The 23,357-nt window shown below is 35.0% G+C and overlaps 1 protein-coding gene across 3 annotated transcripts; it reads right to left on the bottom strand.

Moving 5' to 3' along the window:
* Positions 1-106: 106 nt before the first annotated feature.
* On the bottom strand, positions 107-23,316 carry LOC135689834 (uncharacterized). 3 transcript variants are annotated; one of them, XM_065207197.2, is made up of 20 exons: positions 22,892-23,316; positions 17,562-17,700; positions 16,349-16,507; positions 15,779-15,967; positions 13,721-13,801; positions 12,840-13,141; positions 11,924-12,056; positions 11,359-11,529; positions 10,617-10,712; positions 9,879-10,096; positions 9,109-9,277; positions 8,137-8,316; positions 7,272-7,468; positions 6,389-6,551; positions 5,303-5,482; positions 4,695-4,805; positions 3,987-4,388; positions 3,034-3,126; positions 2,277-2,342; positions 107-2,009 (listed from the first exon to the last, which is right to left on the bottom strand). In XM_065207197.2, the coding sequence occupies exons 1-20, from the start codon at positions 23,032-23,034 to the stop codon at positions 1,737-1,739; spliced, it is 3,465 nt and encodes a 1,154-aa protein (XP_065063269.2). In that variant the 5' UTR covers positions 23,035-23,316; the 3' UTR covers positions 107-1,736. The 3 variants fall into 3 exon arrangements, with proteins under 3 accessions (XP_065063269.2, XP_065063268.2, XP_065063270.2); XM_065207196.2 differs by having other exon boundaries at positions 9,109-9,280; positions 22,892-23,315; XM_065207198.2 differs by lacking the exon at positions 15,779-15,967 and having other exon boundaries at positions 9,109-9,280; positions 22,892-23,307.
* Between the last annotated feature and the right edge of the window lie 41 nt (positions 23,317-23,357).

Genomic DNA, 23,357 nt, shown 5'->3' with positions numbered 1-23,357 from the left:
AAGTGGGATCTCACCTCTCAGATCACAGGCTGGAAGGTGGGATAATTTTCTCCATATAAACAGGCCCTTGAGCGTAGGGAGAAAAGACAAAAGGAGTGAAAATAAATAAATGCATCTGATACTAGACTTCGTAATCAAATCATGTTTCGACTTTGTTTAATGAAAAGTATATTTCTACTTGGCTTTAAAAATCCATCATATTATACATAAATAATAAAAACAGGTATCCCTGCTCCGCCACAATATGCTAGGTATTGAGAGCCGAAGGCCTAATAAAAAGGTTTTCCAGTAAACTGATTCTTAAAATTGATAGTTATGGTGTATGTCGCTTATCTCAGAATTTAATACATAATTTCTAATAGGTTGGCCGAATTCCAACTCTTTGTGAGGACGAAATCTCGTGGGTTTTCGCCTTATAGTAGGCATATTTGTCTCTGGGTGGAATTACTAAGAAAAAACTGATTGGTTTGCAAATCCAAAAAAGTGAAATCTCGAAAGTGGACAAAAAAGACTGTTGCAATACTGTTTTTCTGCCTTATCAGCATAGGCTAGCCTTCAGATGACACAATCCACTTTGAAACGAACAATAAATCTGATATTACACTTCTCCATAATAAATAGATTTCTCTACAGCTTTCAACAGGGACATTGTGCCATTATGGTTGGGCCTCTATGAATGACATTCCAGGTCTACTGCAAATCCCGTGACATTTCATATGAATATTTATGCTACATAATAAAACATAGCAAATAAGTCAGATTACTACAAAAATATAAACAAACAGAACTATAGGATTAACGATACAAAAATACTTAATACCTTAATGTAATCGCTACTCGATGCAGCTAATCGTTATATTAATGACAGCTAGAAACATGGATAATTGGTGCCACTACGTCACAAGGAGTCCCAATAGATGCAGCATAAGAGTAAAGGTGAACGAACTTTGCTTTTAGATAATAGGGACATATCATTATTTGTTGATATCGAAAGCCATCCTATCACATAATCAGTGTAGGTCACACCACAATCATGTGGGTAATATACAATATGGCGGACTGTTGAATATTAAAACATCAACAACATTAATAACAACAGTTCTTAATTTGAGATTTTAAAATGAAAATTCAAATGAAGTTTTTAGCTGTGTTTAAAAGAAGGACTTAATTTAGTACTGTTTAACAACAGTACTAAATTTGAGATTTTAAAATGAAAATTCAAATGAAGTTTTGCTGTGTTAAAAAGTAGGACTTCCGTAAAGATATACAATACCCAAACTAGTTTCCGGGGTCAGGTTTTCAAGGTAAACCTGCCAGATTTTCTTAATAATTGAGATATAAAGAAGTTGCAATCTTTTTTGATTACGCACTTCTAGAACAAACTTTTAATTTGATCTGCAGAATAATTTTTTTAAGACCAAATATGCTCAAAGAAACATAACTATGCCTTACTTAATTTATGGGGCCATAGTCATTATAAATGTTACATTTTTATTATTCGTAGTTATGTAATGTTCGTGCTCAGAACTCCTCATATATGAAACTAAACATATAAATAGATTAAAAGTATTAAAACAATAATCCATGAGACTTGGCACCATATGTTGCTAAACAAAGGACACTTGCTTGTAACCCAAAGCAAAGAAGTACTTTAAAAAGCCTTAAAAACTATTTGCGATAAGACACTAACATTTATGCTAATTTTGTTTGCCACATAAGCTCATTCGCGGTAACCATTACGACCGATGCATTGCTGCCATATTTCTGACTTGCTGTGCCAATTGACTGTTTTCCGACTGCAACTTCTTGTGTTCTTCCGCTTGAAGCATATTTTGCTCTTCTAACCTAAGCACCCGTTCACTAAGAGATTCAACATTTTGCTGTAGGTTTCCATTCTCAGACACAAGTCCACTGTTTATATGCTTCAATGATGCCATTTCGCTGCCAAGAATTGTTACATGCTTGCCAACATTCCTAGATATGTGACTCTCTAATTCTCGCCTTAGCATCTGAAAGAGGTTTCATTGATATCATGATAGCATAGTCTATTGAAAGACTTTGATCAATAAATGCTTTGTTGAGTCCAATAATAATCAAAAGCATGATCATGAGGCGGAAAGCTGATGGTAGAGTTAGAGGCACACTACTGTGTGCTGTTTATTGGCCTCCAAAACAAAAAATGCTTAAGGCGTGCTTAATTTTGCTGTACATCGAAATTCAACCCAATTTGTCAATGTTTTTTAATGCAAGTAAATCAAAAATTAAGTTGCTATTACCTTGAATTTACATATTGGACACTCGGTCTCTGCATTCTTACAATCGAATTCAAGGTGCGACTTCACCTGTAAAAATAGTTACAACGTAAAAAAAAGATTCTCATAAGTAAAAGAAACATTACATCACACACAAACAAAACGCAGTCATTGAACCCGAAATAAGAACAGAAAGTTCAAACCATTAGCAGTGACAGAATTGCTTTCTAACGCTTTCAAATGAATAAAGTTTTGAATTAGATGCCAGACGGGAGAAAGAGCTAGCAAATTTTAAGTTTTTCAATAAATAAATCACAAAACGTTAGGCATATCCTACAACTGGCCAGCTGATGAGAATAATCAACTATAAGAAATTTTCCTATAAACAATTCCTCTGAATTTTTCCTAGTTATATTTCAATAAAAAATAATATATTTCTACAGCTCCATGATCATTAACTAGAAATGTTCTTCTTTCTGTAAAAATTGATTGCAAATTCTTCTTAATGTTAAAGCTAAATACGATTTTCTATTGAAAAGATCACTATTTAGTAAAGCTATAGTGGACTAAAAAATCAAAAGTTCAAACTGCACAATTCCAATATCGATGAATCAGAGACAATTAAATTCTGATTAACATACCGGGAAACATGAGCCTAACGAAAATGAATTGTAAGCTATACTAAAACCCTTGAAGAGTTAAGAAACAGAACCTTCCAAACAGCTTACATATGATTCTAACCCAAAATGAAAAAGATAGAACAATGTTTGCATAATTATACCTGATCCTTTTCAATGATATTGCCACAATTTTCTGGACACTCCCAATAGCATCTTTCATCGTTCGCTGGATCCCAACCGTTTCCTCCGCCACTCTGCAAGGTAATAATTAGAAGGGTAAGCATATGCGCTTTGGTGAATAGAGCAGAATGTTTCTAAGTTAAAATCCGAGTCTCAAGTATGAAGCCATCACAAGGAAATTTTAGAAAGTTATATTGATAGCAATAGAAGACAAAAAATCACTTCTATTTGAGGTAAGTAAATCATCGAATCATCAAGTTCTGCAATCTTTAGGCAGCAAGTCACATAAATTCTGTATCTAGTCAGTAAATGATGACTGCAACTATACAAAGCATTCTTTATAAAAAAGAAGTTTCACCAACGCCAAAAAGCATTTCAACAGCACAGAATAACCAGTGGAAACAAAGAAAATCACCTTTGTTAATCTAAGCACTAGGGAGTTGGGAATTTGTAATAAAGTTTGGTAGTTTAAAAGCCACTGCCTTAAGCTCGATTTTAAATAATTTTCTGTCTTTCAAAATCTGAGGCTTCCGAAAGTCCCTCCCATGGTTTTCTTAGCAGTTCTGTTGCCAAATCAAGATATGAACCTCGATTTTCATTTGACTGTCTTTTAGAGCTTATCGTATTTAACCACTACACGTACAGGAAAACCATCGATTTCAGGCCAATTTTGAACAATCTTGAAAGATTTCATAGAGTCAGAGTGAGCTTCGAAAGAATGCAATCATGCATAAAAAATATACACTTAGAACAGATCTCTATGGTTAAATCGTCCCTTGTGTCAAACAGTGTCTAAACAATGGTAGATGTCCGAAATTGCTGGCATATAATGTTACTTAGATTTGGTCTGACGGGTTGTCGGTTGGTTGGTTAAGGTTGAAGAACAGATATCAAACAGAGCGCTGCACGATTATGATTGTGACAAGATATATACCGTTGAAAAACGCCCACTGATTGCAGGAAGAGGGCCCACCCGGCGAAAAATCTTCACGTCTTCGCTTCCCGTGTTTGTTATATTGTCTCTTTCCAATCTATATTCGACAGGACGAACTGCAGACGTATGAATCGACTCCGATTGGTAATGCTGTTCTTGCATTTGCTGCGGTGTCTGCGGCCCTTCCTGCTGCCGTTGTAGTCTTGCCTGTGGTGTATCAAGTGGTTGTTGCTGCACCTTATGCAAGTCCCGTTGCTGTTGCTCTGGATGATGTTTCTGCTGTAGATTTCGCTGTGCATATTCCTGTTGCGTTAGGTGATGTCCTTGCTGTGCCTTTTGCAGTGTATTCTGCTGCTGCCACACAGTGCCTTGGCCATTACTAGTCGTCTGATCATCAGTGTCCTGTCAAATAAATATATAACAATTCCACGCAAACAAATACAGTTTAACTCATCTTAATGAAACATAACAATACATAAAAAAGGAACCGAGTCCCAGATTGACATATTGATGAGCCAGTTAATGATAAATAGTAAATAGAAGGTCAGATAGAGGTCTCTTTGCTATTTGCAAATAAAACCCAATAAATGGAATACTCTAGCCTACGTGCAGGATGCATTCAGGCTAGGCCAAATAAGATACTAAATGTACAGATACTAAATGTTTTTACTTCAATCTACAGAATAATCGTTCCAAAGATGTTCTTACCTCTTCCATTTTCAGAACTATTGGAATCTTCTTTACTTTTTTGGCTGGCAGGTTTCTTATGAGACTTAAGAATGTCTTTTTATCAAGAACGTTAATCCCCAAAGAGCGAGCCTAAGAATACAAGGAGACAATACTACAAATTGAATAGGACAAGGAAGATAGAAGGGTGACGACAATGGATATGATAGGTGCAGTAGCAATGGTGATAGCATGATCAAAATGACTTATTGTAGGAAACAAAACAGCTTTTGCAGTTTCGACTACGAACAGGCTCGATGTTCTTGCACTTTTTGGTAATTTTTGGCTTATTTCAAACATTGATTTGTCCACACTTACTCATTATTTACTTAATTGTTTTATAAGACAACAAAGTAACAGCTTTGCACGACATTTTTAGTAGAATGGTTGATTAGCTGATGCGATCTCCTCTTGTTTTGTAATTCTGAGCAAAAATTTTCAATAACATTATCCTTTGATATTTATTTGAGGCTGGGCATTATTTTACGTTATTTTTAGTTTTCTTCCAATTCCAGCCTCTTAGTTCTTAAAAGTGTGTTCTTATAGAAAAAGAGTATGTGGGAAGATTATCAAACTTGTAAAAAAATCACCTCTTTGATTCTGTCAACATCTGTGAGATCATTGACGATGTAATGTGTAGTTGTCTTGGTAAAACGATTCAACAGCCTCCCTCCAAACTGCTTAACGAGCTTCCTGCACCTGCTTCTGTGGCCCAATGACAAACTTTTATCCACCGTGACAGAAAAACCAGACAAACAGTTTTTGGCTCCCTGTGTAGAAAATTGGAATTTTTCTCAGACTGTCAAAGGAAACGATACAAAAATAATCGTTCTGCATAGAATTTACGCAACTAGGTGAAATGATGCGTCCATTTTACCGCACTACCCTGAGTTGTTTACAATACTTCTAGATTACGCAAAGAACTGGTGAAAACGAACCGAATATTTATCGATAAACACAAAAAGGAAGCTTGCAAGAAGGAAATTTTCTAGAATGCTACTTTGTCTGTAAGAAACAAATACAGAAGGGGGGGGGGCCAGTTATTCACACCATTGGAACTGAGACCCAACTTTAGCAGAAAATAAGCTTTATAACAAAATGTCGGAGCTAGAATTAAGGGACTAATTGTTACTCTAAAGATTTTGTTGCAGACATTAGATTTAAAGAATACTTGAGCATTGATTTTCAGTAAATAACTTTTTGATTTGACATGATTGACTTGACGTGGCGAGATCTGATTGGTTCAGTCAACAAACGTCTGTGTGATATGCCTCTGTTTGGAAACTCGCATTGAAGTGGTATTATAAATGAAATTATTCTTGAAGCAACAGTTTCATTCATGGAAAAACCAAAAAGTATTAAAATCAAGCTTAAAGCATAAAACACCAGGAAAATCATCATTTTATACATAAATTTTTCCATCGGGTGTCTTGCCCATTTTTATGGAGTTTCTAAGAGCTCTTTCCTTGGTGTTGAAAAGGATTTTATCACCTTTGTGAGTTGCTGTCAGAGTTAAAAGCCGAAAACATTTATTTTTCAGCTACGGTAGCATTAGAATATCGATTAAGTTTTCTCAAATATAAAAATTGTTCGCATTTAAAAATGGTTTTCAGGCGATTCATATTCTAACAAATACCTATTAAATCGTTAATATATAAAAATACTTTCCCGCTCACCATAAGGCTTAACCTTTGTTTAAAACCAGTAAATTTCTGCCTGGTAGATTCAGATGACTTAGCAATTCTTGGCCGTTTGTCGTCGTTGCCATTTTCTTCTGTTGTTGAAGACTGGGAGGCAGGATTTGAGTTCACGCTGTCGCTTTGATCTTTATCCGTGTTTCTAATGTGCAAAATTAAGTAAAATACCAATTACCGGAGATTGGGATAAATTTTACTTTGCTTTATACTCCTAGACTTTATTGGAGAGAAATCGAGTCAAACTGGATTTCTGTCAAATAAAAGCTCTGCACGTAACAACACGTGACAAAGAACAGGATCTGTAAATTTTCACAAATGTCTTTCAATGAATGAAAAGCGATCGTCAATGCCAAGACCTTCTTTTCACAAATACTACTTCTTTTCACTAGTTTTGCATTCAGTCATTTTATCTGACGTATATTTCCAGCTTACATTCGATCATTACCCGACATTTATACTCTGATGTCAGTAAAACGAAAAGTACTTAAGTATGCTATGCTTAACATTTTCGTTATCATTGTAAAAAAAAAATTTTATACGAATAAAGGTGCAAAATAGCTAAGACTTCAGAAAAAAGGAAGGCAAAAACCCGTGTTCAAAGTATGACTTGTAATTTACCCGAGTTTTTTAGCAGGGTTTAAATTTCGTAAACTGATTTTTAAACTTTTCATATTCTTGAGTTTGTAAAGCAATAACTTGTTTTGTAAAGGAATGTAAGTTCTGGGTGAAAATTCAAAATCTATACAAAAACGTTCTTTTGCATTCCTGCGCGATAGTATCAATTTACAATAATTTTGGAATAAACGAGGCACTATATTGAAAAATTTTAACAATATTGTTAGCTCCTTCCCAGTCTACTTACTGTGATGAACGACCAGGAGACAAACTGCTCCTCCCCATGGGTTCTTCTCTCTTGCCTGCCATTGGCGAGGACGTGCTTTTCTCTTTCGTTTCTTCGCTTATGTCTGACGCCTGCAATTTCTTTTGATTCATTTGCTTTTCTTCAATTATCTTGTATAATGCAGTCTTGCCAACTACCATCACACCATTTGCTGCGATCTGTAGAAATAACCATATTTCAAATTTGTGATATCTCGTTACCTATTTCAAATTCTCTATTTAGGGGTGTTAAGCATGCTCGAGCCCTGTACCAATTCGTTTTATGATCAAAATATTATTGACTCCCTGCTGCTAAATAAGCCCCCACCCCAAAATATTTTTTGGGAAATAAGCCGTTGGGGGCTTATTCGAGGACTTACGGTATAGGACTTTCAAAAGACTTTACTATTTTAGGAACAGCGCTTTTTTGAATTTAAAGCCAAAATCATATCCAGAAGCATTTAAGTCTTAGTGCCTTTATTTTTCCACCTTGTCTTTTCCCACTGCTTTATACCCCTGCCCCTCGACATGACATGTCTCTTCGACAGGTTTTTGTCTATGTTTCATTTTTACTGAACATAGCGTTATACCGCCAACCATTCCAAGCATCTGGCAGCCCTGGTTATAATACTGACACTTAAAGAAAAGGTTTGAAAATATTCTATAATAGCAAATGTTTTATTGTAGCTTCTGATCAATTATACAAAACTGTGGTTGGTTTGGGTTTCAAATTTCACTGTTGGTGGGCTATTTTTGGAAGAGTGGTGGAAATCGATTTAGACGCCTCCAGCGTATTCCTCTCTAATAAGGTTCTCGAGCATGCAAGTAATTGTGAGAGAGTTGAGTACCTCCAAAGCTCGTCTTTTGTTATTCAGTTTATTCATAAGGAAGTGAGTAGTTGAGTCGTCGATTGCCTTTTGTATTTTTCCTCCACAATGTTCAATGATGTCGACACACTTCCTCCTGTCAATAAAATTCATCAAAGGGTCGACTGCTACAAGAAAGCCCACCATAGACTCCTTTTCAACCTAGTAGAGAAGAATTGCATTTAACTTTATTGCGAATTGGTTTTCTTAAGAAAGTAGATTTAAATCTGTTGCGAGTTTGTAAGAAGATTTTTTATTACATTGTTAGACTAAATGCATAATTTTTCCTGAAATTATCTTGAATAAGGTCTTTATCGCAGATGCAATAGGAGCGATTGTCCATCAGGGGCAAGGGGACCCTTTTCGAAAATCGTATTTCATACATACAGCCTGAAATAAGGAACGAAGAAGCGCAAGTGGATCAAATAGGCTGATATACTTCCGTTTGAAACATAGGAAATACTCGCATCTTTCCTCGAAGACGATAAATTGCCCGAGAGGGAAGACCAATGAAAGTCTGCTTAACACAATGCATTAAAAATGCTGTAGTACAAAGAAGGTTACAAAAGTTCAGTTGTTGGATTTCACAAAAATGTACCTAAAAATTCAAGTTTTGCAAACCAGCCACATTATACCTTTTCTGCAATATCCAATTTATTTATTTATGCAATATCTAACATAACAAACGTTGTCAGAGTTCAGTGCTTTGCATTCTCCGTGCAAAATTTCGCAAAAGACTGTCTGCACAAACGGCCAGAAATTTTGCAGCAGAGAAAGGCTAAAATCATACAAAAATTTCCCAAGAATATAAAATGGCGAATAATGGACCGCCTGATTATAACGAAACTAGAACATTCTCTGATTCATGACTTGACATGCTTCGTGTGTACCCTAGCTGAAGAACATCCTAAGAAGGTCAAATTGATGAACAATGAACAAACTTAGTGACCTCACCGTAAACGGTTTGACTATCCTGGAAGTTTTAGGCTCAGGCAAGGGTTTGTTAGCATCAGAGAGAGCTTGGCTGGTACTTTTGTCAAGTGAGGCTGATGGCGATGAAGTAGGTTGATGGATGACGTCACCTTGCTGTTCTTCTCTGTTAACTTCCCTTTCTTTCTCGCTGTTACTAGAGAAATCGTTGCGGCATTATTGATAAAATTTTGAATTATTGACTGGTTAACAACCAAAAACTGTAAAAGATCAACTCTTTCTAAGACAAAAGGTATTGGTCACACTTTCTCCCAAAACTATCGGCGGTGGCAAAGTTTGAGGGGTGCAAGGGCAACCCATCATTCCAGCAATTAACTAGCTCTTGTCCCGCTTCCTGGCATTTAAGTCATAACTGCTTCACATATTTGCTCAAACCTCTTTGTATCTACCCAGTATCAAGAAGCAGATTTTAAATAATCAATGATTATCAAGCAAAATCTGCATCCTCGTGTTTATTTACCCCGGCCTCTACTTCACTTTATCTAAAAATCCCTAGACTATTGTAAAAAAAACAAACCTAAAATACGGACTGAAAGAATATTGTTTTATTGATGAACTTCTCGCGCTTTATGCTTTGAAGTATGATAAGACTAAGCCATCTTCTATGGCTTTTGACTGTGATATAACCCCCATTACCTCCATTTTACAGAATGAATAACACGTCTCTCGGCACAGTCATGGCCATATACCATAACCAGCCAGACCTAATACACATCATTGTATGGAAGACCTACCCTGTTTGTTCTGCTGCATCCACTTCTTTCATTGCAGGTCGATCGCAGTAATCGTGTTCTTCAACACTCTGGCACGTTGCAACATCGGTTCCATTGCTATGTTCTATACCATTTAGACTCATAGCTTGTGAGTTGGCGATGGGCTTTGTCACTGTAACACTGCCTTCAATATCGTCTGCTATTGCTTTCGTGCCATCCCCCGGTTGAGGAACGATGTCCTATCAGAGATATAATCGAATGGTTCACAAAAACATAGAGTTCAGCAAAATATAAAACTAAAGAGAATATCATCAGGCCATGAGTTGAAGCTCAATTGCTTTTAAGAGTATGCAAGTAGAGAAGGAAAGATGAAGCTGTCAAACATATGATGCTGTCTCGCCTAAAAATGAAGTTTTTAAACAACAGACAAAACAGTAAAACGGCTACGCATTCCGTTGTCAAAGCATGAGACGCATCACTTACTGTTTCCGACAAAAAAATTGAAGACAAATTTGAAAATCTATTCTTTAATGAAATCATTTTGTATAGATTTTGGTAAAAGGTGATTTGATCACTTTTCACACGTAACCGCGAGATATAATTTCTCCCTACTTTTCAACTTTGGCAAATTAATATTCTTTCACTATTTCCATTTCTGTATCGATACGAAAGGATGACGTCACATGCAAAATATACGTATTAGTTTGGGTTTCAAAACATGTAAAAAGATGCATCTTTAAAGTGAAAGAATGTTTGTACCTTCTGCGCATGATGGACGAATTGTTGAGCCGGAAGTGTCTTTATCATCTCTAATAGCTGGGACACTGTGATGACCTTGAGTCCCCTCTCGACCCCCTAGAAAAAAAACCAGTTTATGCTTTATAAGGCCTTCAATGATTTGCTTAATTGGAAATGAAAAAAATCGCTCAAGAGGCAAAAATATAATGATACATCATATAATATCATACTATAAAATATAAAATTATTTATATCATACTAAAAATGCAATTATACATATTATTGTAATAATCTATAATCTATTATCTAAATTATAATCAATTATATTATGATATAATATGATATGATATGATATGATATGATATGATATGATATGATATGATATGATATGATATGATATGATATGATATGATATGATATGATATGATATGATATGATATGATATGATTGATATGATATGATATGATTGATATATGATATGATATGATATGATATGATATGATATGATATGATATGATATGATATGATATGATATGATATGATATGATATGATATGATATGATATGATATGATATGATATGATATGATATGATATGATATGATATGATATGATATGATATGATATGATATGTGATATTGAATTCTAATTAATCATAATATATCATATTGTATTGAATTATATCATATCATGTTATATCATTTTATATTTTATTGCATGACGCTAATTTAGGTTCCTAAATGTGATACAAAGCGAGTAATTTACCATTTCGACTTTAGAAGCACGAGGATTTCTACCCTTCACCAAGTATTGTGCCGAACGAGTTTGATTCCTGTTGTACGTTCCACCAAAATGGCGAATCAATCTAGGCAAAGGTAAATCGATTGATTCGCCTTCGTAGACGAAGACCTTTCCGCCCAAGCAGTTAGCTTTGCCCTGTATAAAGAAACAGGCAATAAATCTTTCAGAGTTAGACAAACTCGTAACATGGGCCCCGACGCATGTTGGAAAGTGGAGGGGGGGGGGGCAAGAGAGATTTTAACAGTCATATCAAAAGATTTTTAAAAAAGCTCTACTGTTTTACCAAAAAGTGGGGGCATGGCCCCGGCGCTGCATAAACACGGAGACTTTATTTTAATACGTTGATTAAGACATACATCTAGAGGACATTTAGGGCCTAGTGAAAGTGTACTCGTGTTGGGAACTTCGTAAAAACTGAATAATTGTGAATTAGACGGAGAAGCCATAAATCACTTCATAATGCGATGCAAAGAGTCTTAAATTAAACATTTTACAGTCGGGATTTGACACCTGTAAAGTAGAAACTTACCGTGATGTTATATACAAAAGGAGACTGCTCGGATGGTTCCGGTTTAAAATAAGGATCCAAGGATCGTCGCTTCACAGCCCGGTGCCCTAATGGCTCCGTAAGCATGGGGAGTAGGCTAGGATCTTTGGCATTTCTGAACAAGAAGAAAACAGAAGTTTGTACATAGCAGAGCAAAAGACAATATCAATTATGAAATAATCAAAGGCGGGAGATAATCAACAATGACTTAAATGTATAGAAAAACAATAAAATGTGCTCGTTTATGTTTTAGCTGCCTGGTGACCGTAATAAGCATGAAACTCAGAAGGGTTGGTGTGCTGCTCTGAGAGTGAGACATCGATCACCACGAACGTTATTGGCTATTGTGCCCGAGGGGTGAGGGGAAGGGGTGCTTAGGTCCCATTTGCCGACAAAGTTGGTGAGCCATACTCTATTTGCCAACAATTTGCCGACAAAGGTCTTTACTTCCCGACAAAGCCCCCTTGAAAACGGAAAAAACTCCTTGAAACAGAATTTTTCCAAGGGTTGTTGTAGAGGCGGTCCTGTCGATCACTATATGACGGACTAGTAAACAGTTATTTACACAAAAGTGCTCTTCTGGAAAGCGTAAAATCACCACCAAAAAACAAAAGTTTTCTTTGGAAGCTTGGCAAAAATTTGCAATAACAATGGTTAGATAGATCCACAACAATACATTACCTCTAATCCGAAAACCCCGAAGCTTATTTTAAAATTATATTCAGGAACTAGTGAATGTATTCTTAAAACATTTTTCTTATATAAAAGTTGTTGGATGGAGGATATCGCTGCAGTTACTTAGGGCCGCTGGTTTATGAAAATCAGAAGCAAACTAAAACCCAGACCTGGAAGTGGGACATTATGTCTCGCATGATCCCAAGCGTGTAAGACGACATACCCGTTCTCATTTTTTTCTTTCTCGGGAGTATTACTGCTCGTAATGTCACCTCCAAAGACATCTGAGTACTGCTGTAGGGTCTGCAAATCTAGCTTAAAGGTTATTGAATCGCTTACAGGATCTGTTTTGCCAGGCTCTTGTTCTGTCGTCCGTTTTGGAGAAAAAGATCTTTTTGCTCTTTTGTTTCCTCTTTTCGCTGTTGGAGTTTTCTTGGAAACGATTTGCTTAAGTCGAACTGGAGTGGGTGGATTTTGTTTTCTGTCCACGTCTGGTAGATATCTATCCACCGCATGCCGCATTTGCTGAAAATTATATTTATTGAAGACTTAACGTAATAGAATGGCAAGTAATAGTACTTTATGAAATATAAAATATAATCAAAACATAACAAAAATAATACTATGAAATGAAACATTAATAATACTTTTTGATAGGACTTCAAAAAGACCCGCAGTAAGTATGACTTAAACAAAAACTGCTACAGGATAGTTAACATAAATATAATAGGTGGATGGCATTTTATAATTTTTTGATTTGACAATAAGACTTTGTGCAAAAAAATTTCAATCAACTGCGGGTAAATGGAGAAAAACAGTTGATAGTGACACTATGGTTAGGTATGTGGTAGCCTGTGTGCAGACTCTGACCCTCACGAAAGAGTGATGCTGATAACAACTAACAAACCACCTCAAGTTCGTGCTGGCAAACAAGCTCATATCTATTTTCACAACATATTTCAATAAATATGATTGTTGTGGTCTTGGGGGCCGCAAACTACCCATCTCCCTGTTATCGAGCCAGCCAGTTTTTTGAGTTACGCGTCTGCCCAATTACATAAAATCACCACTAAAAATGCTCAAAATAAGGATATAGACAAGCACCTGTTCTCCTGCATTGGGCAGTGTCTGTATAACATTGACAAAGTCTTGTTCACTAATGGTCGGGATGCCAAGAGTTATTACCTGCCAAATAAAAGCATCCAATCAAAAGAATAAAAAATACATTGTCAGAAGAAAGCGGAAAATGGAAAACACAAAATAAGCTTACAGTTTTGTTCAACAAGGCACAATTTTGTTTATCAACTGTGGAAGTAGCCAGGACTGGTGTTTAGTAAGCAGTTAGATTTCCTGGAATTACTTAGCGTGACGTCACAAAAAATATTTTAGATTTTTGAAATTCTTGAATTTTGACCACATAACACTATGAAATAATTCCAAATATGAAAAATCAGTTAATTGTGCCATACATCTGGTGAGGATAGCCCATTGAAATTTGCCAACGGATCAGTGTAATTTTGGCTCTGTTAATAAAGTTATGAACAGAGGCCAATTTACAGTGGTTTGATGGGGAAGGAGCCTGTGCTCATCTGGCCACATCTCAGCCGATTCGAAACACATTTGACTTTGATGCTCTTTTAGGTTATGAGATCCAAATTCTAAAAAAATATATTTTTGTGACGTCATCACTTAAGAATTAGCTAGTCTAGATTTCCTCTTGCTTCAGCTGACGTGAATAGAGAAGGTAATGGCCTATCGTATGGTGCAGTGCATGGTTACAAAATTTGACTAAAATTAAACCGTGCAATTGCAATCAGGGGCGAAACATAGACCTCATTATTCGGGTGAGGGGCATAACAACAGTTCTCATTGAATAGAAGTTTTATCCCCAATAATAGCTGGCAAGCCTTATTAAAAAAGTGAAAAAGTGATGAGTGAAAATTGCAAATTAATCGAATAAAAATTATCAAAATATTAGGTATCAAAGGGTTTGACAAAAATGGGAATTTTGAGGAAAGATGTTTTGCCATACATATTTGGCAGATCTGAGTTCCTGAGACAAAAGTGCGTGCATACCTTGCAAATTCAGAGTCAAAAAGCCGGGCTCAAGTTTATAAAATGTATGGGCTTCGAGCAAGCAAATCGGTCACAAAAAAATTACAAACAGCATCGGTTCCAAATCATACTTTTCTATCACAATAATCTCAAAATAACACGAAAAAGCGGAAACAAAATGCAATATACTTGAGCACTTTTCGTCACAGATTATGATGAGGAGAGTGGAAATTCATATCCAGATGCGGATTTAAGCTATTGAGAGAGGAATAATATTGCACTGACTAGTTCCCTGCTGACTGGTTCCCTGCTGACTGGTTCCCTGCTGAGTCCAAGAGACAAAACTAGCCCTACCTGTCTATGCAAATCAGGAGTTTAAAGAAGGGAGATTCGAAAAAAGCTAAATTAGGAGACGACTTGGCATCCCAGGTTGCTGCCACTGTTTGGTCAAAACCAAGAAACTTATCAAATCGTCCCATTGCATTATTTTGATCTTCACTTGTATAAACCTCTGTTCGCCTTTTGGTCAAGCACACTTTATGCTTCCACTTTATTGTACCATTTTGAATAGCACATTATTTCAATTCCTACACGCTGCCGCTGTCTTTTGGCATATCGTTGCAGGTAATTTGAAACAGTGAAAAATCAGCAAAGAAATCAAGTTTGACTTTTCTATCTATATTAAAAAAATGGAAAGACAACTACAAAGAAAAGCGATAGAAATCGTTTTGAAGTAGTTAAGATGTGAAGATGGAAAACTGATCCAGCCCTAACTGTCAAATTCTACTAGCAACATGATCAGCAAGTAAAGAGAGCAACATGGCAATTTAGCAAGAAAGATCAATCATAAAGACGGATGTTGATGCCCCGCCCTTTTCCCGGGGAACTGACTATGAAATTAACAACCAAGGTTTGCAATGAAATCCCTTTGACGATTCAGTAGAAATGTCCAGCCATTCGCTCATCCGCAATAGGAGAAAAATGCCCCCTAATTCGCTAGAAAGCCGCCCTAACAACCCTTTGAAATTTCGCCCCTGCTTGCAACCTTCAGCAAATTTCGTAAATTTGGCATTGACAATACAAGGTGATGAGCAGTTTGTGGCACACCTTTTTCATCTTGCTCTTTCTAGGATTCAAACCAACGATAACATATTTTATTTTTCGTTTCAAATATGTCTTGAATTTCCCTCCATTTCTTCTTATAATATTCGCAACCTCGTCTTGGTTCATCAAGCTCAACATCCCTTCGACTGTAAACGTCAATCCAACAAAACATTTTTTCCTTCTCGCACGCCTCTGTCAGAGAAGGAGAGAGCATTAACCCAGGTGGTGAGGCAAAATGAAGGGTGCTGATGCTGATGATGACAATGATAAAGATGATTATGATGATGGTAGTTGGTGATGATTGATGGTTAATGGTGATGCTGTTAATGAAAATGACAACGAAAAGTTTGTCAACGAAATTTCCTTTGTCTGTCTTTTCACAGTCCATTAACGCCTCTTATAACTCCTCAAAAATTGTTCCCGTTTTGGAGCTTTGAAACTCTGAAGACTGATAACTCTGCTTTTTGAGAAAGGAATACCCCTTATAAGATGGAATAACTCTTAGCAAAAGCTTACAACACATGATGATGATACATAAATACCAAGCACAATAGTCAAATGACTTAAAATCACCTGCGCAATGTCGTTCAGCCAGTTCTGTTTTCCTGCTATTATATTTCCGTAGATAAAAGATGGATCAGAAGCCATGCTAATAGGTATCGGACTTAATACAGGACCAAATCTCTGCATGTTGCTGGGAGTAATAGCAACTGGTTGTGGGCCAACTCTAACCTAAAACAAAACAGAAAACTTCAGAAAAAACATTTAAACATTGTAGCATTTTTGCAGCATTAGGCCTGTTTTGGATCGAAAACGCCAACCAAGAACAAAAAAACCTGACTGTGGAGTATTAAATAATCTGAATTGACTGCCTATTGAAATCATTACCAATTGAATACAAGGGTGAAACAAACTTCCCACCCAGCAGCTTTCTTCATTTCAATGCACATGGATTCAAAATCTATTTTCAAAACTACCTAGCTAAGCATCAGATGAAAAATCAAGTGTGATTCAAATAATAATAATAATATTTCATTTATTTATTCAGAAACCTTACTCTTGTAAGCCAATTTTCAAACTTAATATTATTATTAACTTTAAACTCTTTTTACAAAAAACACACCCGCCACACCTCATGCCACAGCTATTACCAGGCAAATTTACAAAATGTAACACCAAACAAATTCTTATCCACGTAATCCTCCGTGATCCAAACAAGGACTCATTGGAAGAGCTTATAAAAAATGGAGAAGAATCCCGTTACATTTCATCAACTCCAGGCGACTTTCGACAGTTTTCAATCCAATAGCCCGCTCCACGAAATGTTAGTTTTAAGTCAAAAATTGCTTCAGTTGCTGTTTAAAGAATTTTGAGAAATGAAAAAGCAAAATTTGAAGTTACGCTCCATAGAATTTGTTTATTTATCCAAACATTATTGGTTGGTCAAACAATAAAAACTATTGGCTGGTTAAACATACAGACTGTTAAGTCTTTGAATGATCCGCCTCCCAGGGTCTTTGAGATTTTGCATTTACTTTGTTAGAGTAGACATCTTTTTGAGTCTTGTTACTCCGACTCTCTTTACTCCATATCGATATTCTTCGTTGATAATTTAACTGATCATAAAAAAATCAAAAGAACTCGTGTTTTCTTAAAAACAAAATTCTTGCTATATTCCATATCCGTGTTTTCTTAAAACCCAAGGAATGCAAAAAATAGAGGTAAGATCAGATTATGACATAATGATCCGTTTCAGCAACCAAATTTTCAGAAAATTGCAACATACCTGTCTAGCTTCCTCTTGTGGTTGCCTTATTGAAGTGTCAAAGATATCAAACCATTTGTCAGCACTCTGGTTCACTCCATCAAAATGAACAAGCACTTTGTGGTTTGATTCATTGATTCCTATGATTTTTCCTTGATTCCTTAAAAAGAAACATAATAATGCAATCCAAACAGTGCAATCAACAACAAAAATTCAAGCATGATAAAAATGTGGATGTGAATTGATTACTTATTCAAAAAACTTGTTCGTTCTTTGAAACTAAACATTCACTCCTTTTATGCTTTTAGCTTAACGTAAATTTGAGTGACATAACACCAGGCTAATTAGAAGTACCAAAGGCACTTCATTTGGTTGATGATATAGCTTTGGGGCACAGCTCTTCTTTAACTCGCTGAAAATTCCTAATTTTTCGACATTTCAAACACATGAAAGAATGCAGATGATTTGTCAAGAACATACTAGGCAGCGAAAAATCTTTTCCAATCCAAAATTTTATCAGCCAAGAAACAAAAATTTGACTGTACAACTTTTGGCTGTACAAAATCTGAAAAGGCTTTGAAATATTTTTCTACATACTAAAAGCTTTTTAACTGACATATTGTGGATCCAAAACTGGGAATAAATTCTCCATCTTGTTTATTTTGACCCTTTTTCTGACGTTCTATACTCTGATGAGTGTTCAGACGAAAAAGCTTTTAGTATGTAGAAAAATGCTTGCTTCCATCAAAACCATTTTCAAACAAACTTTGCTTAAATCGAGACATATTTAGGCATATTCACCCCGTTATCAGATGGGGTTTTCTGGGCCCTTATTCAATTGTAGCTAAATCACATTTTGGTATTAATCTTTGCCCATTTTTGGAAGCAAAAATACCAAAGGAAACAAAGAATGTATTTTGGTTTTATTTTATACACACTAAGAGTAAATAGAATAGGTTTTATCATAAAGAACTAAAAAAGTCTTTGATAATCATTGAAATTGCTGATATCATTTAAAAATATCATTGCCTATGAACACATTTTGAGATGACCCTTTTTGCCTGTTGAAAATACAAAGCTTTTCAAGATAGCTTTTCGAAAAAAATTTTTGTACCATGAAAATATTGCTAAAAATTGCTTTTTGTGCATATAAAAGTCTCATGTCTAAATTTATAAGGTCAAAGAAATGCATTTAGTGATCTACTGTTTATCATGCACTTTACACCATCCTGGATACATAAATGCATGTTTTTAAACAATTTCACTTTGATAGCCTAGAAAAAAATTTGGTAATGACATCTCTATTGCTATTGATATTACTGAAATTTCAAATCTTGTATCTTAATCGTATGCTAGAAATTCTATCCCTCCAATTAGAAATTTCAATTTGTCTTGCACCACAAGCTGATAAATTGCACTGTATTAGGACTTAGAAGTGATCATGAAATGATATATGACAGACCAATGTATTTCAGTAAGAATGGTTTTTCCAGAATATAGATAGGGCTTGCCCCAAAAATAAACTTCCAGAAATTATGGTCATGCAAACAGAATGAATCTTTTTTAGAAATATCTCATACAAAATCCAAGCATTCAGACAAAACTTACAAATTTGCAGTGGATTTGTTAATACGCTGCTGATCAGATTTTAACTATGTGAACTAATTCAAATAGCAACCACCTGTTAAGATTACCCTTTGGCAAAGGATATAATAGATTGCATAAAAAATGCTATAATAGTTTGCATAAAAATACAATTATTTCAAGTTATATGAAATCAGCTTGAACATTTTCTTGCATAAATTTTAAAATCACCCAGTTCCTTTCTCTGTCAAACTTTGTGCAAAACTAAGCAACATATTGCATTTGAGGCTGAGCACAAACCAGACAATTATCATAAACACAGGTGTTCAAAAATGACTCATAAACAATGCTTAAAACTGAATAGAAAAAAAATCAAATAGAAAACAAATAAACTGAATGAATAATTTTTGAAGGCCAAAATGACTTACTTAAAGTTTTTAAAGTAAGCACCATATGCAAGGGACATAAAAAATTGCAAATCACAACTTGTCTTTTATCCAACTATTAAAAATTAGAAAAATTCAGTTTTGCTTGCTAAAAACAAATATTTTCCAACAAAAACACACAGAATCTCCAAGAGCATCAGATATGCATTAACACAATCAAAATTTGCATAAATTCAGAATCTATGCCAGGAAATTTTAGTTTTCAGAAATTATCTGAGGAAACATGCAATAGGATGTCATTGAAAATCAGAAGAAATTTTATTCAAAATTAAAAACGTTATTTTTATCCATCAAAAAAATTATTACTTGTTTGTTTAAAAGTTTACCCCGAAATATCACTGTTACACGAGCTATAATTTTAAAAATAAAAGAAAATATTCCAAAAAATATCGTTTTCACCATTATGATTTTGTGTTAAGTGTTAAAAACTGGCAAAAATTGGAAATATTGTACTCAGATCTTAAGAAAATTAACAAACACAATGACAACACTATTAAAAACACCGACAATAGTATTTTCAAAAAATAATCTGATGAAATATATAAAAAACATGAAATTCACTAAATAAACCAATTCATGAAGTGCTTTTAAGGGTTTTTCTGGGCCTATTTTAACTTCAACAAACCAATTAACTACATAGCAAAAATGAAATGATTTGCACTGAGCTGCAAAACCTTTATCAAACTGCAAATCAGAAAAGGGGGCCTTGGTTCTTAAAATAGTGCCCAACAAATCTGCAAAAACTAAAATCCAAAAAAATTACAATTCAAATTGGAGTTCAAGTTTCAAAACAAAACTTTGAGAATACTTTTTGGCATAGAATTAAGTAGTGGTGTTGAAATATGGTTTCTTTTGTATATTTCAAAACAAGGGTTTATACTATTTTATTAGATTTGAGATATCAAATTTATATCAAATTTACAAAGTATAATTTGATATCTAAAAACAGTGGAACCCTGTCAATATGGCCACCAACAGGCCACAAAAATTGGCCTTATTAACAGGGTGGCCGTACTAACAAGGAAGAGTCAAGTTTTGGAGCTGAAGAGGTACAAATTAACATTAACTTCCTAAGCACCAGTTAATTAACACAAATTAACATTAACATTAACTTCTTTTATGTAGATACAATTGTATAATATAATATATTAAATCACTAGTCCCCAAAGAAAACAAGACAAGTATGCATTTACAGTTGTGAAAAAATGAGAAGTAGTTGGCCATATACCACAAGCACTAGCAAGCACGCAGCAAGAAACAAGGATTCTTTGCCATTTTCTAGCAAAAGAAGATGCAAAGCAGATGTGAGGATTATTGGAAAAGCTGTAAATTGAGGTCATGGATACACATGTTAGTCCCTTGCATTCACAAATTTATAAGGACAAGAGAAATATGTGAAGCTTCTGAAAAGCCTAATGGTAACTGATGGTAATCTCTCTGTGAGTCACACCTACCAAACAGACAATAGTCTGAAATGGGAAAAAATAAAAGAGCAAGAAGCAATATGAAAGAAATAAAGCAAGCAAATTTATATAAAAAGTTCCTTTGTAAAACAAATGAGATTATTTTGGTTTTAATACAGTTTTAATAAACTTTGCATGTGTATCAAACAGCTTTAATGCAAATTAGTGTATTAACGGGGTTAAATTATAAAAAATGATGATGTTTGAGAGCACAAAATATGATTGTTGGCTGTATTAATCCTGTAATGCTGTATTAATCAACAAAGTGGCAGTAAGGCAGGGTTCCATTGTAAGGGTTCCATTGTATCATTTTAGTTTTTGAGAGAATTATATTTTGAGCCAAAAATTGAATCTTGGCATGCATCTTATTCAGAATACCCCACAAACCTTTAGGTGAAATTCTTTGAAATGACTCACCATCAAAGATGAATATACAAAAATTAAAAAAATTTACTTTATCTATAATAATCCTATATTCTTACAACATACTTCTTGAAAACCTTGGAAAATCTAAGTGCAGATAAACAATCTTAATATACAAAAGTTCTAAAAATGCCAAAGATTGTGGCCAAGAAATGGAAATAATTAATATTTGAACTGCAACAGCACTGATAGGATTGAAAGGATCGAAAAACTATGCAAAAAACAAAAACAGAAAGCATTTATATAGGAATCAGGAATCAGGAATCAGGAATCAAGTATTGTTATGAAATAATTTATTGACATACAGAAAAAGTTGTGAAATCTTACACATTAAGTTCTTGGCAAATTTCAAGAAACATTTTGCATGAAAATATAAAATTTTATACTAATATCAGGGGTGAACATTTCAAGTTGGCTTTATGCAACATGAAATAAGTATTGCTGATGTCACCAGAATTTTTACAATAAATTAAATTCATTTGATTTTTGGCAGTAAAAACGTTTTTGAAAAGAATTTCAGAATTTCTAGGTAATAACATTTTGTTGTAGGTTTTTAAAACAATACCAAAGATAATTTTTAAACAGAAAAAAAGTTTCATAATTTTGCCATGGCAAATTTTCTCACTCAAAATTCAATCGAAAAAATTTTGCCAAAATACTTGCCCAAAATTTTGTCTCCACGAAATTTTTTGTGGTAAAAGTGCTGAAGTTCAACTCTTAATCAAAAGAGACCTGGTTCTAGCTGATTATTTTGTGGCCAATCACAAAACGTGGTTAAAAAAACAAACAAATGACAAGGCATTCCCTCCAATAGGAAAAGTTTATTGATTTTATCGTCATTCAATGCAAATTTGGCCATTATAAATCAATTAATCGAAAAAGGAACTGCTCATAAAATGCGCGAATTTGCAACTTAGGCCGACGTGAGAAGGTGGGTTTGTGGCTGCTACGGAAGCCCGTGTCGTGTAAAAAAACGGTGACCATTATTCGAAAATTTTGGTAAACAGGGGACAGAACATTTGATGTACAGGAAAGGGGAATTTAATCATGGATTATTACTTTAGCTTTTACGTTATGGTCGTTTGGAGTATCCTGGCACTTCGAAGAACAGCAAATTAAGCTTGAATTCATTATGTAAGCTACCGTTAAGACTTAGTAATGTTCTGCGCCCGAATCGCCCACAGTTTTCCTCTTTGTCTGTCATCTCAGTTGCCAGTTGCAGAAATGCATATCACTTTATAATCAACAAGATAAAAAAAGAACAGGCAGCCAAGAACAGAAAAATATTTAATAGAAATGGCGCCCTTGGGTTATGTTTAATTTCAGGTTGTCGTCGTATTGCCGACAATTGTTTGCCCAACCCCAATCCAAACCCCACCCCCTCCAAGGTCAAGAAAACGTGCATAAATAAACCACATTTCAAGTCATCCCATACCAGCAATTATTTGCATCCAGTGCTTCAATTCGCATGCCTAAGAAGAGCTGCATGTTGCCGAATTTGAATGGTGGAATCTGATTCGGGTCCATTGAATTGATTTGCATGGTAACTCCAGGAACATTCATCATATCTTGGTGCATGAGTTGGGTGCAAGACTGGAACGACACCGGAAATTATTTTGAGCAGCCAGCCCTCCTTGTGGGAGACCAAGACTATTGTGCACCTGTCTTGGATTCCATGGCTGATGTCTCCGAAAAGAGCCTGGATCTAGCTGGCTGGGATCTCTCTTTTGTTTGGCAAAGAAACAAATTGAAAGAAAGTTCTCAGCAAACATATCTTCGAGTTTGTTTCGAAACTGTAGTTCAGAAAAGCACAGAAAACTTTTTATACGTCAGTAACAATATTTCAAACATGCAATAAAAAAATTACACTTTTTAGGCCATTATTCTATCTGAAATTCGCT

Source organism: Rhopilema esculentum, chromosome 5 (genome assembly GCF_057945365.1).
Source record: "Rhopilema esculentum isolate cy_ngs chromosome 5, ASM5794536v1, whole genome shotgun sequence".
Lineage (NCBI taxonomy): Eukaryota > Metazoa > Cnidaria > Scyphozoa > Rhizostomeae > Rhizostomatidae > Rhopilema > Rhopilema esculentum.
This window is presented reverse-complemented; position numbering and strand designations above follow the sequence as displayed.

What these genes read in the sequence shown, in the direction of transcription:
- LOC135689834 (XM_065207196.2), bottom strand. Translation starts at nt 23,034, where the DNA reads ATGCACCAAGATATGATGAATGTTCCTGGAGTTACCATGCAAATCAAT. An exon ending in TGCCCAATGCAGGAGAACAG is followed by an intron (nt 13,142 to 13,720) that starts GTGCTTGTCTAT and finishes TATAATTTTCAG; the next exon opens with CAAATGCGGCATGCGGTGGA. An exon ending in ATATCATTGAAAAGGATCAG is followed by an intron (nt 2,343 to 3,033) that starts GTATAATTATGC and finishes CTATTTTTACAG; the next exon opens with GTGAAGTCGCACCTTGAATT.